Raw genomic sequence first — 18,636 nt, forward strand, 5'->3', positions numbered from 1 at the left:
AAATATACATTTCTGATAAAGCGAATCTTGTATCAACTGGAGTTCCACATTGATTTTCAAAAAACAAAAAGTGAATTTTAGCAGCAGTGCAAGAGCTGGGCTGAGCTGAGTTTTCCTGCCTGAAGGAAAGGTCCAGACATCTTCAAAGAAAGAATGAGGCAGGAGAAGGAGGAAGGGAAAGATAACAAGAGAAAGTTATTTATACCTTTAGTTTTCCTTTCAGCAAATGAAGTCCTATGACAAAAGGATGAAGCACATCATCTGTGGAAGACAAAAAACCAGAGGATATTAATATTTTAATAGACAAACATATACATGCACTACACACCAAATAAATAACAACAAAAATCACATCAGTGATAAATTATCATCCTTCTACTTTCAGACTTTTCAGAGTCTTCCAACCTTTCATTATTTTGTGCAGCATTTCAGTGTAAGGAGACAGAGTGCACAACAACCAAATGTTACCCAGCTCAACAGCATCTCATTCTTATTCCAAAAACCCAGAAAAATCTTTTACAAGACTTTTCTAAAAACTCACAGAAGTAAGAATTAAACAGGAGTTGAATACTCCCTTCTCACGCGTCAGTTCCTCCCCCAAACACCTTGCTGACTCACAAATGTTGACAAATCTTGGAGACAAAACAAACAAACAGTAACAGGCAGCCAAGGCTCTGAAGGCTCTTTGTATCTTGCATTAAAGCACCAATCTAAGAGGAAGAATTCCTAGGAAAGCTGAAGAGATCTTGATGGTATCATCCCCCACAAAGGTTTCTCTTCTCCAGACCAAGAATTCTCAGCTTCCTCATGTCTTTATAAGAAATGCAAGGAAAAAAATCAAGAAGAGACCTTATATTGCCAGCTCACTTTTGGTTACAGGTTTGGTTGTCTCTTCTGGACAGAGCAGATGGGGAAAAATTAGAATGAATAAATTAAAAAGAAGCTGCAATGATTTTAAGACAGCAAACTCTCAGAGACTATCAAGGAACCAGATAAATGCTTTGGGACCTCCACCTTGAGGCATTTTCAGTCATTGAAAAAGTAAAACCTGCTGAGAGTGAACTGTGAATTCACCCTGCTTACACCTAGCACACCTGTCTCCAACAAACATTCAGGAATGTGGCATATAAAATATTGTAAATTTGCCTTCCATCATGGAAAAAGATAAGCAGGGTGACTGGGGAGAAGGAAGGAATTCTCGTTTTCTCACACCAGAGGAAAAGGTGAGATCTTTTTGAGTTATAACCAAAAGCAAGAGGCAACAATGAGTCACTAAGATGGATAATGTTACATGAAAAAAAAAGGAGAGAAAACCGATGGGGAAATTGCACTTACAGAATGAAAACCCAAAGCATTTCTACAGTAAAATCACCAAGAAGAGAGCTCATGCATAAATCAAGAAGAGACAGCACAGCATAAAACAAGTGGGACGGGCTGAAGAAGCAGGTGCAGTATTTCTATCTGCCACCAAAGCAATAGTTTTAAGGCAGGAAAAATTACTTATTTTTCTTGACAGATAAACGTGACAAAAAATCAGCAAGAACATCTGCTAACAGAACTGGCAACAAGGAGGGTTTAAGAAATAAAAGAGCTGCCCAAAAGCCCAGCTGTTACTGCAGATGTGAGATTCAATTAAACCTGAGCAGAATTGGCCACCTTAGACAATGGCAGAGCAGAGGGAGAAGAAAATCCCTGTCCTGGAGGAAGTTTCCTGCTTGCAGGATTTCCACCTGAGGTGCTCTGAGAAGGAGCAAGGCCTGCAGGGGCCTGTAAAGGGAATGCTGAATTCACACAAATTCATCACTCACCACACCTCAGTGTCAAACCACTGCTTTGGAAAGATTCTGCCCCAAATCTGCTCCTAAAACGAACAAAGAGCCAGGACAAAAGCTTGAGGTTCAGGTTTCAGTGTTGTCAATCACTCGTGAATGATAGATGTGGATGGTTTTAGAAAACACACCTTGTATTTGAGATAAGGTAATGACAAACGTCAGACATTTCAGCAGTCACACATCTCTGTGGGATATTTGTGCCACTGAACCCCCCTGTCTCACTGTCAGGGCATTTTTGCTTTTTGCTCCAGTTTCTACTACAAATATTTGGGTAGATCTAGCATTTTGTCACTGGCAGTGCTGATCATTTACACCCAGAAAAAAAAAAATATTAATTTACTATAATGGGTAGCAATACAAAACAAAACTCAGTCAGCATCAGCCTGGTCTTTTAGAAATTAGGACAAAACCTCCTACTCCACTTATGAGGGAGCTACACTCTCAATCCCCATCTTTAAAACTCATATTACCTATTTGAAGTCTCCACATGAGAAACTGAGAAAGACAAAATATTCAATATACAAAGGAACCTAAAATTTTAAAAAAAGAAAACTGCCAGGCATAAAATATGCAAACAAAAGTGAAAGAATCTCTTGTAGTCACAGTTACATGATTATTCTTCTGCTGACAGAAGAAAAACTATTTTTCAGTGTAAGACAGTTTTTTTAATGTCAATCTGCCCAATTTTATTCAAAGTTTTCTTCAGTGCATACAGCACTTTGTAACAGAAAATCATTCCAGGTACTGTCCTGTAATTCAACATCACAAGGGCAGATCTTACTGGAATAGGTAAAAATAGCAGCAGTGAACATGCCAAAGGACAGTCTTTCCACTACAGGGGCAGTGCTTACATTGCAACATCAGCTGGCTCTCTTTTTATAACCTCAGCACTGCCAGAGAGCCAGTTACACAGGCAGCTTAAAAGGCTGGAGAAATCCAAGAGTGAGCTGTGCCCTGTCTCTGAGCTGAAATCAATCCCCTGCACCAGCACTGTGAGCCCGAGGCTCTGCTGTTATTGCCTGGCTAAGCTTTCGACCTGCTCCAAAGCCTTCAGCACACAGGGATGATGTCACTCACAATTCAGCCTATTTCTTGTCAAATGTCAGCACAAAATTAGAGGCTTGCACACTTTGTTGCTCCTTTTGGCTGCAGAACACTGGAAGCTCCTTAATTTACTCCATTCTCTGCCAACCACACGACCCATCCTCTAAAAAACTCCTTTTATCCCATTTCTGCAGCCTGGAACAACCCCTCCCCAGCACTGAACTCTAAATGTTTGGGGTTTTTTCCACATAAAGATAACAACCATCCCAACCTGAGCGTTCCAACTGCGAGCCCAGTGATCAAACAAAGGCAGAAATGTTGTTTTACCAGAAGAGACTCTGCTCCATAGCCAGCAGCTTGACTTGCAGGTGACCAGAAGTGCTTCGCTTTCTAATTAGGCACCAGGGAAAGCTGCACCTCCCATCTCACCACCACAAACAGGTTCCTGCCTGCTCATCCTCCACACGGGATTGATTGGACACGGCTCCCCAAAGCCACGGGAGGCAGATGGGGAGGGAAAAGGAAGCTCAGGGAAAGCAGGGGGTCACTGGGCTGGCACAGATGCTCTCACACTTTTCTGCTTCAGTCTAAGAAAAACTGACTGATCATCAACATGTTCACCTCGCCTTCAACCTGCAAGTCCTGGGATAAGCAGAGATGTTTGTTATTTGCACACAATGGCCCCTGTACTGTGTTTATTTTAAAAATTAAGCATCAGTCTCATGCAAATTCAGGAGTAAAGAGAGTTTAGACACTTTTAAGGCATGAATTTTATAACACAAGTTTCACCAATAAAAACCTAAAACACATCACAACAGAAATAGACAAGAACTGAAAAAATATTTAAATGGGGCTATACAACAGATTAGATCTGAAGGAATTCAATTTCTATCAGAAATCATCAAAATAAGGAAAATATTAACCCAATAGTAGACTTGGAATTAACAATTCCTAGATAAGCTCTGAACTTCAGGAATTGAAAAAAAAAATGTTTTCTTGACTGTGAAAGTGAAGTCACATCCTGTGCCATAAATATGAGTAACTTTCAGAGAAACTTTAGAACAAAGTTTCTAAAGTTTAAACAATCCCAAGTTCCCATGTATCAAAATACATCTTTCCAAGTGAAAGCTGCACAGGTAATTACAGGCACTCTTACCTCCACATTAAGTGGAATTAAAATCCACTTTACTTTCTCTCTTACAAGAAACTTTTAACAGTGTATTTTCTACGGTAATGATTTGGAAACAATATAAATAGCATTTTTTGGGTGCCAATAAATTAAGCATTAAAATAAAAATTTTTGAAGTACAATTAACGAGTATTTTTTCCTCCCAGGAACACTTCCAGTCTAATGGTTCCCTCTACATGCGCTCTGCTTTGCAGGATTCTCCCTCTGTGTTCCTGCATTTCTGCAACAATTTCATGCAAACAAAAGGAAGTGAAGGCATCTTCACCAGCCTCATCAAGCTCCTTCAGTTTCACCAAAAACTCTCATGTAAAATCGCACGTTTCTTATACACAAAGAAAATCTAAATAAAGGAAAAAGAATGATAATTTAGTCATCTCTGCCACAGGTAAAGAGAGCGGAGCCTCTTGTGATGTGCTAACAGACTGAAAAACTACTATAAAACACTGAAAGTTTGATCAGACTTTGAGCAAACACTCTTAAATGGCTGAGAACAAGAAGGAGGAAGATGCAAAAGCCAGCACACAAAGCACTGGTAGAGACGACGGGCACATATACTGAAAGCAAACTAAAAGACATTACAGAAAAAGGAAAATTGGTCACATGTTAAAATATTTCAATATATACCTTAAACGTTTTCCCCTACAAAAGCATTAGAGACATCTTTCCTCTAATTCTGCACTATCCTGCATCTCCCTCTTGGTAATCTCGAAATCCCCACTCTGAGAACTCCAGCTTGTTCTACGGTGATAAAGTTTATGTAACAGAAGACAATAATGGGGGCTCAGAGCCATTTCTTAAAGCCTGAACCTCTGAGCCAGCTTTAATTAATCTGGTTAACCCCACGCCACACCCAGCTGCGAGTCAGGGAAGCACCAACCTCCCTCCCTCTGCCCGTGAACTAAAAATACCCCAATGGCTGGAGCGCCGCACCGATCCTACGTGTGGCCATCGGAACGCCCCATTAATTAATTAATTAACGCCCTTTTGTCAGCTGCTCCTCGCAACCGCAGCGCTCCGGGGGCAAACCAATGGCAGGGGCAAAATCCGGAGTTAAAGCCGAGCAGGAATCGAGGCAGAGACACAAAAGGGGCTCAGGTGGCAGGAGCTGGAGACGCCGGTCCCATGTGCAGATCTCCAGATAACGCCCGGCAAACACGGCACAGGAACTTTCAGGCTCACCACACGCACAGATGATTTGCAAGGCAATTCCCCAGCTCTTTAGCCTGAAGAGAAACAGCTCTGTTTTAACTGTGCTGCTGCTCCCTGCGTTTGGAGCGGCACAGGAGAAACGGCAGAGCTGCCACGCCTGCACCTGCAAACAAACTCCGCACTGCCCACCCTGCTGTGCCACACACATCCAGAGTTGTGTTAAAACCTCCCATTCAATCACATGGACTACATCACTTCAAAGCCTGGCAGCAGGATACTTATGTAAACATGCTATTTATTAATTATCAGTTCTAATTCCTAGCTCTGAAAATGCTCGTCTCGTTTACAAACGACTCCAGAGCAGCGCTTTGTTTATCCTCATCTGCTGCGTGCACTGCAGCATTTCAGTACACAAGATGACCATATTCTATTAAACTGTAAAAGGTCAGTACACAGTGCCGCAATAAAATCAACTTTGTGTAAAACAGATGACATTTATAGTACAAACACAATATTCAAGTCACTAAAAGGAATAAACGTGCGCCAGCTGCTTTTCAAAGCAAAAGCGTTGTTTACAAAAAAACAGCGCACGCAGCAAGAGCCAGCGGGGCTCGGAGAATTCTTCACAGAACTTGGGCCAAAAGAGACTTTCTTTGCAGAAAAAAAGTAACATCATTAAACACGGGTTACCCATACAGGATAAATTGTATCCACTTCACGCTCTCTCAAAAGCCATGAGCCAATGGTGTGCTCATTGCTAAAATACCTTGTTAATTTGTCATAAAGTCAGAATTTTTAGCCGAGTCCCCACTGTTACATCAACTTCTCTTTCAATTAATTAGTAGAGCTGACCAAATGTTTCCACAACCTTATTCAATATACAGTGGATATATTTCATACCAGAAAACACCGAAGGGTTTTGCATAAGCAATTACACAAAATCAATCAAAACCGGTACAATGTAGGTGTAAAAATGTCAGTTCCCAAATTAAACTTATGTGAAACTTACTGAAATCATGCTTCAATCACAGTGCTTGAAATCTGGTAAATCACAAGTTTTCATCTTGTTGCGATGACTTTTGTTGCTTCCCCAAATAAAGATTACTTTAACTTATGCAATTTGATGGCTTTATGACAAGTAGAACAGCAAATACTGTTTTTCATTACACACCCTTTAGATTTTTGTGTTTCTAATTTAGAAGATGGTCCAGGAACTTATTTCTTACAACACAATCATCCTTTTCAATCATTCATCTGTACACAGTGGCCAAACACTCATTTGTTTCCCGAACTGCCATGAAAGTTGTGGAAATGTGGCTGCACGAACCCGTTATCCTCCTTCCCTGGGCAACTGGTGGTAGGTGATGGTGGCATTTAACTATCCTGCCCCTCCTCCAGCAATTCTTGGGAATTTCTCGTTTTTAAAGCTAGGCAGAGGCACAAAGAATGGGGCATTCCCACAGGATACAGAGATAGGAAGCCACAGCACGGGGGAATTCCTTGCTCTCCATCAGCCAGGGCAGCACAGCAGGAGCACATCCCCAGCGAGGAGCCCAAATCCAGGGCAGGGATCCAAACCCCAGGGAGGCAGGACAGGAACCGGGACACCACGGGAAGGGGAGGAGGAAAAGGTCTGGGGGAGCCGAAGGAAAGCAGGAGCAGAGGGGTGCTGGAGGTGTGACAAAGGTGTGGCAGGGAACGGCTCTGGCAGCACAGGGAAGGACAGACTGTGCACAGAGACACCCAAATATCAACCTGCACTCAACTGCCCAAGCTCATTTGCTCTACTAACTTAATTAGCGATGTAAAAACAATTTAAACATCCTGTATCAATTCAACTCCTGCACTGAAATCTTGACTGAAGGCTCCTTTATATAAAATAATTCAACCTAACAGCTTTTGGTTCTCATCTCCTACAGGAGCCTGGAAACCAACAGCTCTGGATTTCATGTTTTCCAACAAGGAAAAGTTGGTTTTCTTCTCAACTCCTGGTTTTCCAACAGCACAGAGAGCCACATAAATAATCTGGGGGGAGGAGGGGAGTAGATGTCCCAGAAGAAATTACTGCTGATGTAGCGTACCAAGAAGTGCTGACCAATGATTTCCGTGGGTCATGTCTGTGGTTTAGAAAATGAGTTATTTTAATAAGATGTAGTAAGTTCAGGCCCTGAGACAGCAGTGACTTCATACGTAATTTGAACAGAATGCACAGTTGGTTAAGAATAAAAAATGGAAAAGGAATTAAACTGAAAAAAAAAAAAAAAAAGTTTACATCTTCTTTGGGGGAAAAAAAATAGGCATTTTTTTCTGCCACTTCCAGCTTTTCCTTCAAAGCAGGTTAATCAGCAGTGTTGCACAATAAGTTGTCCAGTCCTGAAGACATTAAGAATAGCAACAAACCATATGAAAAACATATTCCAGGTCTCTGAAAGCATCACTGCCCCAGCTCAAAGATGCTACTTCATTTCTGACTTAATAATCTAAGATTAAATTGCTTACTACATTAATCAGTCACCATATTCATTTCATGAGCACACACAGAGATCCCCACGTCTTTCATGATTAATTGCAGCCTTAGGGTTTGCCTGCAGAAAATTCTCATTAAGACAAACCAAACTAAAGCCACTTCCATTCTGAGTGGGTGTCCCCAAAAGAGATTTAAGTGAATTGCCTGGAATTAACTCTCACATTCATCAACTCAACCTCTTCTTCTGCACTGACATTGCAGAAGAATTAGCATGCCCATTCCAATGATATCCCAGTTTGGCACAATGCAGTGATCCTTCAGGCAATAGCTGGAGCTCAGTTCTTCAGAAGCATTAAAATAAAATAAAAAAAATCTTCAGATATTTTAAGCTGGCTTCAGCTTTGGAAAGATTTTGAGTTTTGCATCACTGGAGATCCTTCTGGTTCTGCACACCTACAACCTGGAGCACAAACTGTGCTGCAGCAATCCCACTGCAACTGGTTCTGCAGTCTCACCGGGCCAGCTACAGTCCCCGCACTTATGGATGTCACCTCAAGGCTAAGAAGGAAAACGATTCCACACAAGCCATTTGTCCTGTCACAGGCGAGATGAACAAGGGACAGCAGTGGGACAGGCAGGTTATTGGTGTGTGCAGCCAGGCTGGAGATAGAGAGGCAGGAAACAGTTCGGGCTGCAGCCCGGGCTCTGCAGAGCACCACGGATACAGGGCAAGGCTGAACAGCTGACAGGGCACCAGGACACGAAACAATCTCACTCCTCTCAGCAAATGTCTAACGGATATTAAATTGCAAAAATCAATCAAGCAAGCAATTGGAACCGAAGAATGCCCGAGCAGAAGGAATTCAGTTGTGCTGATACACCGAAAGGCGTTTTCTACTCCCCCTTCACCAGGCTACGGCTCACAGTAACGGGAGGGTCAGGCTGGAAGCGCAGGAGGGACAAAGCTACAGCATCACAGCGGGGACCCGAGGAGAGCCCCGGCTGTGGGCATGGCACGGCCCCGGCTGTGCGGGGTGTTCATCCCACTGCTGATCCTCCCCTGCCCAGGGCACGGCTCGGGGGCTGCGGAATGCCCGCTCACACTCCCCTGCCCAGGGCACAGCTCGGGGGCTGCGGGATGCCCGCTGTTCAATCTCCCCCGCCCAGGGCCCGGCTCCGGGCCGCGGGACGCTCGCCCCGGGCGCACCCGCAGGCCCCGCGCTGGCGCTGACAGGCGGCGGCCACGACCCAGCCCCGCTCCCCCCGACCCTCGGGCACCCTCGCCCCGCCCCGGCCCTCTCGGCCCCGATCCCCGCGGCCCGGCCCGGGCAATCCAACAGGGAAGCTCCGCGGGCCCGAAGCCGCCCGGTTTCCCCCTCCTTGCCCCGTGTCCGCCGGGGCCGAGCGGCCGAGGCGGCGGCCGGGTCAGCGCGCCCGGGGCCGAGCCCGGAGCGGCGCCAGCGCAGGACGGAGCGCGGTAAAGAGAGGAAATACGGGGAACGGCTCCCCCGCTCGCCCCGGGGACTCCTCGGCCACCCGTACCTGTGTCCCGGGCCCCCGGCGGGTCCCCCGCGCCCCGGTCCCGCCCGGCGCCTCTCGTTCGGCGGCTCAGAGAAAATGGCGGCCCCGCGCCCAGGCAGACATTTATCCCCGCCCATCGCCCGCTCGGCGCTCGACGCCGTCCCTGCGCCGTCTGCCCGGCCGCTCCCGCCTCCCCGCCTGCCGCGGGAGCGCCGAGCTGCGGATCGGCCGCTCCGCCCCGCCGCCATTTGGGAGCGGCTGAGGCGCCGCGGGCTCGGCCGAGGGAGCAGGGAGGGAAGGAGGGGATCCCGAGGGGATCTCGCCGCCGCTGCGCCTCCAGCCCTGCCCGCGACCCGGCCTGGGAGCGCGGCGTGAGCGCTGCCGCCGCGCCGGGGGCTGGAGCGGGCGCCGGTGGGGCGGCGGAGCCGGCTCCCCTCAGGGAACCCAGCGCTGCCGCCTCGGCGGCGCCCTCAGCTCCCGGAGCCCGCCGCCTCCCTCCACCCGCACGGCGCTGCCTCGGCTCAGTCCCTCAGGACTTTGACCATTAATTAGTTAATTAATCAGCCCCGATGCGTGGACACCGAGGGCACGGCCGCGCTGGCGGGGCAGAGCCCCGAGCTGTGCCCAGCCAGCCCTGCCTTACCTGGGCACTGCGAGCCCGCTCCTACCTGAGCAGAGCAGAGCAAAGCCTGGCTCTGCACGGAGCGGGCAGCAGCTCCCAAGGGGCGGTACGTGCTCAGGGGTGGGGTGTGAGCTGCTGGGAAAGGTATCTGGGGAGAAATAATAAATAATAAAAAAAAAAAAAATAGCGTGCAAGCTCTTTTCCTGGAGGAGACAGGGACCAGCTGTCGGGCAGCAATCCGTGTGTAACTCAGCACAGCCTCCATGGAAAAGTGGGGATACCAAAGGGCTCTGCTCGCTGTTAACTCACTTGTTTTAGCTTTGAAAATGTACAGAACGGCACGTCAAAATAGTAAACAAATTATTACCCCAAAATACACCTTCTCAGGGTAGCTATAGCAAAGGAAAACATTTCTCCCAGAACTGTTTTTAAAGAGCATTACACGTTTGTATTTACAGTCATGTAAGTTGCACTAATTGTTAATTAAATAAGCATTACTCTAAAAAAGAGCCTCCAGCAAAATTCTCAGCCTTATTTTGGATTTCTCTAAGGAAGAAAGTTCTGATATAAACCAAAACCTGAGTTCAGCTAAAGTCACATAAACCTCAGAGAGGCACAGCAAGGACAAGGAAAAAAGCAGCACTGTTGGGTCTGCCTCTCCTACGCACCAAATAAGAAAAAAATCCCCAAACACAAGAGAGTCCTTAGGTCCTGGTGCTCTCCAAAAATACAAAATACAAAAATACACTCCAAGCAGTGTGTACAATAATTATTCACATGGCTTTAGACTAAGCATGTCCACGTAATATGGTGGAGTAGTACAGATTTTAGCAAAAATGCAAAAGGATCTTAAAAGACTGTAATATAAAATATAAACACGAGGAGCTTGAAAAGAAAGAGGGAAAACCACCTCAAAAAGAGGAAGTTTTGACAAAGACCTTTCATAAAGTTTTAAACTTCTTTTAAAAGAAGACTGGAACAGTGAAGGAGTGTAGTCATGGAGCAAATAAACACAGATCTGGAGGAAAGCAAGCCAGATTTCAGAGTTAAACAATGCAACACATGCAAAGAAAGACAATAACTGCAAGAAAGAAACAGAAAAGCAAACAGGGAAACTGCAACATTACAGCACTGAAGTAGAAGGGAAACAAAAACTGAACGGACTTTCCAAAGTAAACTGAAAATTGTCAGCATTCTTCCCCAGGCTGATCTGGTTTATGTTTGTGGTGAGACATTCAAAGTGTGAATGTCCAGGTATGAGACTTTGCTTTGTCCAGGCATATCATCATTACACTTTCACCATCTGGAGGGTTTCCTACCTGCACAAAAAGCAGCCTGGGGGACGATTAGGAGGAGAATGAAAACCACTGGGCTTTAGGCTGTGACAGCACCGTTATCCTGCGCTGTGAGGCTGATCTGCCTGGGGATTCATTCCCTTTCCTCCAGTGGGTTTTATCACCCAGGCAAACCCATCTCGGCCTCCTCACAGCCCAAAATGGGAGGGATGATCCCCATCGTTGAGAGGAGTTTTCACACTGGCTGCTGGAAAGGAGCATGGAAAAGTGAAGCCTTTCCTTATTTGTGGTGATTCCATTTTCTATGTGCAATATTCCTGTGTTCCCAGTCATTACTTGGGGATTCTGTAAAAATATCAAATGTTTGAAGTGGCACCACATAACCTTAATTGTATCCTTAATGCTTCTAAGCCTCAGAAGAATGAGCAGCAAGAATTAGGAGTGGAATGCTGGCTGGGAAAAAGAAGAAATGCATATAGCCACTTTATTATGGAATTTTGGGCTTCAAATCTTCCTCCCTTTCTCCTCAAGCCAAGGATTGCTGTAGACAAAATCTGCCATTTTATCCAGCCACAGTCAAAGCACTGTCCTTCTGCAGGGTTTGATTATGCTACAAAATAGCCTCTTACTCCTGCATAAGTTTGTGGTTTTTTTGTTGTTTGGTTTTTTTTTTGTTGTTGTTGTTGGTTTTTGGGGGTTTTTTGGTTTTTGTTTTTGGGTTTGGTTTTTTGTTTTTTTTTGGGGGGGGGTTGTTTGTTTGTTTGTTTTGGGTTTTTTTGGTTTTTGTTTTTGTTTTTGTTTTTGTTTTTTTGGTTTTTTTTTTTTTTTTTTTTTTTTTTTTTTTTTTTTGAGTAAGAGAACATTGCTTAGGAAAAAAAAATTAAGTCAAGTTAGATACAAAAGAAGTCCAGCATACAGAGACCATGAAGAAAGTGGCCTTGAACAAATCAAGCATTAGCAACCTAAAAGAGAAGCCAAATAAGGCATCTCTTATTTGTAGGATGATGCATAAACTATTTATATTTTATCATCCAGCTGAATGGTTTTATTATTTCCCTGTGTCACTAAAGTGTTCAAAGGAGTGGAAATATAAATTTTAGTTTGGGTTTTTCATGCATTGACAATTTAAATTGCATAAATTTTCTTACAACAACAGGACAACGTATATATGAAGCTGTTAACAGTGCAGTAAACTTGCTTTGCTGGAATGAAAACCATTATTTTTGTTGCTTTGTCCTGAACAAATTGTCAAGTTTTTTACTTTATTCATATCCAGCCCAAGGTGATTGCTGTGGGGCTGGTTACAGTCCATGCCTATCTTACCCTGTCCAGCAGCTTTTCAGCCAAATCTTGGGAGCCAAATTTCTCTCTTCAATATGAAAATCTTTATTATCATCTATTATGTGTTCATACTTATATGGTTCTTGGGTGTCTTTCTATAAAATTAACAATAAATATGTTGGATGAAAATATCAGTTACGTAGATTTTCAATACCAGTTTATGTGGGAACACTTCAGAATATAAACTGAAATTGAATAATTGAAGGCTTTTCATTAAGCTTTGCAGTAATTAAATAATTCTGAGAGTGCAGCTCTATAAAGAGTAAACAACAATCTCCTACGGAAAAAATAAAGTTCTATTAGCCCTTTTTGATAATCTTACTGAGAGATTTTTGGAATTTTCAGTGTGCTGTGCTGGGAGGGCTGCTGTGTGTCATTTATGGCTCTGCAGTGTCTCTGGCCTGGTTCTGTGCAGTGCAGCAGGGCATTGCTGCCTCTCCAATTTCAGTGCAATGCAATTTGCTTCTAGGAAAATCCAGGGCACTGCACTCCCTCAGCCAGTTCTCTCAGACTCTCCTGACGCTGTTTTACACTATAAGGACACAAACTCTGAACTTCAGAAGGCTAAAAATTACTCCTTTATTTTTGGGATTTTTTTTTTTTTTTTATACTATTCTATACAGACCAATTCAATTTATGAACACAAAGACAACTTCTTCAATTACACTGGTCAGACCAGAGGGACATCAAGAAGTCCCTCTTAGGAAAAGAAATGAAAACAAAGTACAGTTTACAAAAACATTTCTCTTGTTTACAGAAAATTCTCTGAAAAAAGAATTTTAAAAAACCAAAACATCTCAAACACAAAACCAAAGCTACACTCTCCTGCAGACAGGCTCAGCTCAGTGGCTTTCCTGAATTTGAGATTCTCATTTGCAGCACTTGTGGCCAAGATTTAACTTTCTCCTGGTGGGACAAGAAGCTGTGACATGCAGGAATGCCACTCAGAGCTCCGAAACCTGAGCTGTCAGGAGCAGGTCCTGCTCACAGACAATTCTCCCTCATGATCCTTTGCTGTTCCACACATTGCTGCCCATTTATTTGTACAAATCAACTGAGAAAAGGGCAAACAGAAAATATCCCTAAAGCCATATGGCCTTAAAGTGCTCTCTGTGGTGTCTGACAGGTACAGGTGTATTTTATTAAGTGACTATAACTGGGTTTTCCCCGTAGCTGGAAATGTGTTGGAGGAATAGCAGTTAAATTCCAAATAATTTTGGAAAGGATTGAGAGGCTGGGTAAATCCCCTTTCAGAACATAGGAAGTTTCAAAGAGCACAAGACAAATGCACCAGGTCAGTTGGGGTAGCACTGGATACTGAAAATATCAGAGCATGAACATTATTTTAGAATAATGTTTTATAAATTTCATTTGGAGATGATGAGCTGATGAATGCCACCTCCACAGGGAATAAAAACTCAATCTGAATAAGCATTATTTGAGCTCCAAAAAGAGGACAAATTTTTTTTAAAATGAAGAATCTAGGCTATAATTTGTGTCTATTTGAACAGTCATTCCTACTGCAGAGACAATAAATACAGCACTTGGATTTACACATGTATTCTATTTTTGAAACCTAACCAAACTGGTTTATTTGGTTTATTTTGACTTTCTGAAAAAGTCTAACCACAACAAAATCTCTTCAGAGCTAGGTACTACAGTTTAAAAATAACAAAGCATAAATAGCTCTTTCCTGACAAACATTTTTAGAACCCAGCCTGAACATATCATAAAAACCTCTTCTGCAGCAGAGCAGTTACACCTGATCGAGAGCTGCATAAAGGATTTACCACCTGATTTAGTGTGACATTAAACTGTGCATTGACAATTTCTCGTGGTCACTGAACTCCACTCAATACCGAGTTTCTCTCCAAGCAGAAGAATTGCAGCTGTTCATTGTAATAACGTAGAGGATGACAGCAAAATTTCATTTTTCTGCCTGGAATCGTGAGTATGGAAATGAGTAGTGACAGGGTAAGATAGGAGGTTGGTATCAGACTGTAGCTGAAAAATACACAAGTCTTCCTTTATCTCTTCAAAATCATTTTTGTTCTGTCTCTTCATCAAAGAGCCCAAGTGGGTTTTTTTTATAGTTCTGGTGAGAAACGTGCTCTCACTGTGATGTGTTTGTACAGAAAGCCTCTCTCCTGTCCTGCTCACGTCACTCTCGGCTTCCATCAAAGGCAGATTCCAGAGACAAGGAACCCCAGAGCAGGCAGTGAATCCATCCCACTGCTATTCCCAGATAACACATGCTAATTAACATCTGGGTACAAGGTCATAAATACCTGCACCACTCAAAGGTTCATGCAGGCAGCACCAAGACAAAAGTCCATTTTAGCCATGTGCCTGCATTCCTGCCCTAAGAGAAATGCAACTCTCATGAACTGGATTCTGGTACAAAAAGCAATGCAAAATAAGAAAAAAAAGCTGTCTGGCTTTCAGCTCCAGCCTATTTATCCATTGTCTTTCAAGTTCATCTCAGACATTGGGATAAACAAAGATAGGTGATCAAAGGGCTGCATTACTTTTGGTGATACACCCCTGCTGCAGCCAGCCTTTGATTCTTGTCCTCCATGTCCTACAGAGCAATTGGAGCTTCGAGGGCCAGCACAATTAAAAATCCCACTGCAAGCACCTACCTTCAGCAGCAGTGCACTCATGAAAATGTGCCAGCAGGGCAGGGGTTTGGTCCTGCAGCTGGTGAGGATTGGTGGCTGTGAGAGGGGGAAGTTCTCACCAGCCCTGTGCAAAGCACGGAGCATTCCAGAGCTGCACAGGCAGAAATTTCCCTCTGGGCTGATGGACACATCCTTCACAGGCACCAGCACTGCTCTGTCCCAGCACAAAGCATCAGGAGATTCCCCCTGGGAAGCTCTAATATCATACACCAGTGTAGCTCTGCTGTTTTCTAAAAGCTTGCATATGTATATGGCTCATTTGGTGTCTGATTATAAAGGTGGGGGATGTTTTGGGCAGATGTTTCATTTGTTAAGGACGTTTTTGCTGTTGCACATTCATTTCTCAGACTGGCCAGTGGTGATCAGGTTGATTATCGATATCAGGATATATTTCTGCTTAAATAGAAAAGTCAATTTTCTACTGACTACTCTGATTAAATGAACGACAATGTTCACTTTGGTCTTATTTTGGAACGAACTTCTTTTTTAATTTCTTTTTGCAAGATAATAAAAAAACCCAAAACAATGCTATGAGCAAAACAAGTAAATTACTTGAGCAGTAATTAGCAAAGACATCAGGCCAAAGGAATGCAAACATACAAGTCTCCTGCTGGAGCTCAGAGCAGGAGCCCAGTGTGCTGCGTTAGGAGATTTGTTCCATCTCTCAGCAACTGCAGAGAAATGAGTGTGGACATGCCTGCTTGTACCTGAGTACTTTTAATACTTTGGAGATACACATCTAATACTCACAGGTATTCACATTCATTTCTTCAGACATTCCTCACCACCAAACCTATTTCTGGTGGAGACAGAAGCTTTGCATTAGCAACAAATTGTGCAAGGCTTTCTTCTGCCCTCCACAAAAATGGAACAGTGACACAAGGGCTTGAGAAACTGCTGGAATATCATTGCTGAGGCATCCATTTGATTTGATAGTGAGGCCAAAGAAATACCAAAAAAGCAAAATCTGAAACAAACTAAAGCCTTTGCTTTTCATGCAGCAAGTATCTGTAACTTGGAATAAATGATTCTAAGTTCACACACTAAATCCTAGGCAAGAAATTAAAAAAAAAAAAAAAAAAAAGGTTCCCCCCCCCCCGCTTATCACATACAAAGTGGAATGGATGGAAAGGAATAGCAATGTTTTGTTGCTAGTATATAATAACGTATTTACTTATAATTCCAGCTTGGGGTTTGATGACTTTAGTCCCCCCATTTAAGTTCTTACGTGGATTCCATGCAGTGTGAATTTTACCTCAATTCTGGGCAGTGTTGCTGCAGGGTCACAGGCACTGGGGCTCTCTGCTGGCTCTGGAATTGCAGGAAAGCCAAAGCTCTCCCGAGGCAGGGAGAGTGAAACTCCAAGGGATTATTTCCATCTGGGGAGCTTCAGTGCTGAGACATCTCCCCAGGACACACCTGACAGATTTCACCTCTTTCAAGGCTGTGTTTTGAAAATAAACCAAGATGGATTTTCCCCTCCTCTTGTGAAAACCTTATCCTTGTAAATAAGGAACAGCATAATCAAAAATGTCTTAGGTTGGTGCAGGCAATCTTCAGATGCTTTGCCCCAGCAGTCTCTGGGTAAATTATCTAACTTCTTGTAGCTTTCAGATTTCAAAAATACCTATTTTAACTAAATTCTTGGGTGAAACATTTAGTACAAAGCAATAAATTATTTCCTCGAGAAATGGATTTTGATGTATCAAGTTTTCAAGTAGGATCACGCTCTTGGCTGACAAGAATGCAGGCAAAATTATTTGCCTTCTTTTTTCCCCTCTCCCTCTTCATTTATCTTTTTATATCAGCCAACTGCACTTATTCTTAAAGAAGTATTGATGGTTATAGCCATAGTTTTATTCAAAATAAAAAATGCATAATTTATATGCAAATTTAATAATATTTCAAATATACAGTTATATGTATTATTAGATATTAAATATCTTATAAAATAAACTTTCACTTGTGCTTTGTTTATACCAGGAGAGTTCAGGATATTTCCATTACAGCCAAATGCCTAAATTCAGATTTTTAGTGCTATCAGAGTAAAGTATATTATTGAGATTGTATAAAACAGACCTTCTCAAGAGGAATGGCCATTTCTGGAGTTATCCTTGGAAGTCTTTGAGTAAGGATAAGAAATAGGATCCATTCTCATATTTGACAATAAAAGATCAGGGATTTATTTAGTTTAATATAAGGTAATTCACTTGAGTATTTAACTTAAGCAGGTGGAAAATCCTAGTTTCTCTTAGGGATAGGAAATAGACTCAAGCAATTAAAAGTCTTTGGTTACTTTTCCTGGTAGCTTTTTGTTCCTTGTTTTTGAAGGAAGTTCAGAATTCTCTGAGGAAAGCTCCGAGCTGTTTGCGTGGCTTTGTGAGTAATGGAAGGAATTTACACAAAATATGCCACTGCTGGGTAGTGATATGGAACAATAAATAATAAAATAGGCAAGAGGTAGAAATTGCTCAGACTCCCTTTCTATAAAATGGCTTTTCCTAGAGGAAAGTGGGACTGCTGTGGAACAACTCACATGAAGCAGTTGGGATGATAATTGCCAAGGAAGGCTGCTTTGGAATTTGGCAAGGAGCCACCATGTCCTAATTACCTTTACTGTGCAGTTTTGGGCCTGGAAGTAGCTGGTATTGTGGAATTCACTAATCCAGAGTAAATGGGATTGTTCTGCTGCAGCAGAAACCTGGGCAGGCTTTCAAAAAATAAGAATTATTGAAAATATTATTTTGGAAAAGACTTCACAAGGATATAAAATCCTAGGTAGCCAAAGTTGAACTCCATTGTAAATAATCCTTTATGCCGGCTATTGAAATGAACAATTATTTTCTTAGGAAAATTGGGGGTTTTTTTTCCATTCACCACCGTGTTCCTCACTGAAGGAACAGCAATTCCAAGAAAACTTTTATCACAGAAGGCGAGAATACAGGATTACCCTTTCACAGCAACTTAGTGCAGCAGAAAACTCTCAAAGCAATAAGCTCTATAGATACCATTCTTACCACAACTATTCACTACAAGGCATAACAGCCCTGCTCTTCATTAGCATTTTCAAATTAATGACTGTCATTAGGAAAGGCGGTGTGAGGCATAATTCACTTCACAGCCAGGCAGCTGTTGCTGCGCCGTGCAGTTGTTTCAGTCCCACCAACACCTACCTCCCAACAGCCTCAACTGCGGGATTTTTAAGCTTCTCCTGAATCTGTTATTGTGATTTCTTTGTTGATATTGTGATTTCCCCGTGTACAAACAAAGAGCCTGGATCAGAGTGCCCCACCTGCTCTGCGCCACCCAGGAGCTCCCCACCACCTGGGGCTCCCCGCAGAGGAGTCACAGGGTTAAGCTAGAACAGTTTGGTGAGTAATTCTTGCTAGACTCACACGATCAGACAGATTAACTGAGTCAGGCTTCATATTTCCTTAAAGAACTTTTAATATTTTTTGGCTTAATTTCCAGGCACAGGCACGGGCGGTGCGAGGG

The 18,636-nt window shown here is 43.2% G+C and overlaps 1 protein-coding gene across 4 annotated transcripts in view; it reads right to left on the minus strand.

The window, feature by feature from the left end:
• Positions 1–10,137, minus strand: part of RAF1 (Raf-1 proto-oncogene, serine/threonine kinase) — a 38,424-nt gene extending 28,287 nt beyond the window's left edge. For 2 of the 4 annotated variants that reach the window (XM_083869416.1, XM_083869415.1), the window contains exons 1-2: positions 9,846–10,137; positions 206–261 (exon numbers count right to left, since the gene is read on the minus strand). In XM_083869416.1, coding sequence (XP_083725542.1) covers positions 206–261; positions 9,846–10,089 — 300 coding nt within the window. In that variant the 5' untranslated portion in view covers positions 10,090–10,137. Of the gene's footprint in view, positions 1–205; positions 262–1,808; positions 2,395–9,223; positions 9,331–9,845 lie in introns of those variants that run through there. The other 2 variants (XM_083869418.1, XM_083869417.1) reach the window with 2 other exon arrangements.
• Positions 10,138–18,636: the final 8,499 nt, after the last annotated feature.

The sequence above is a fragment of the Zosterops lateralis genome (assembly GCF_965231275.1).
Source record: "Zosterops lateralis genome assembly, chromosome: 11".
In the NCBI taxonomy this organism is placed as follows: domain Eukaryota; kingdom Metazoa; phylum Chordata; class Aves; order Passeriformes; family Zosteropidae; genus Zosterops; species Zosterops lateralis.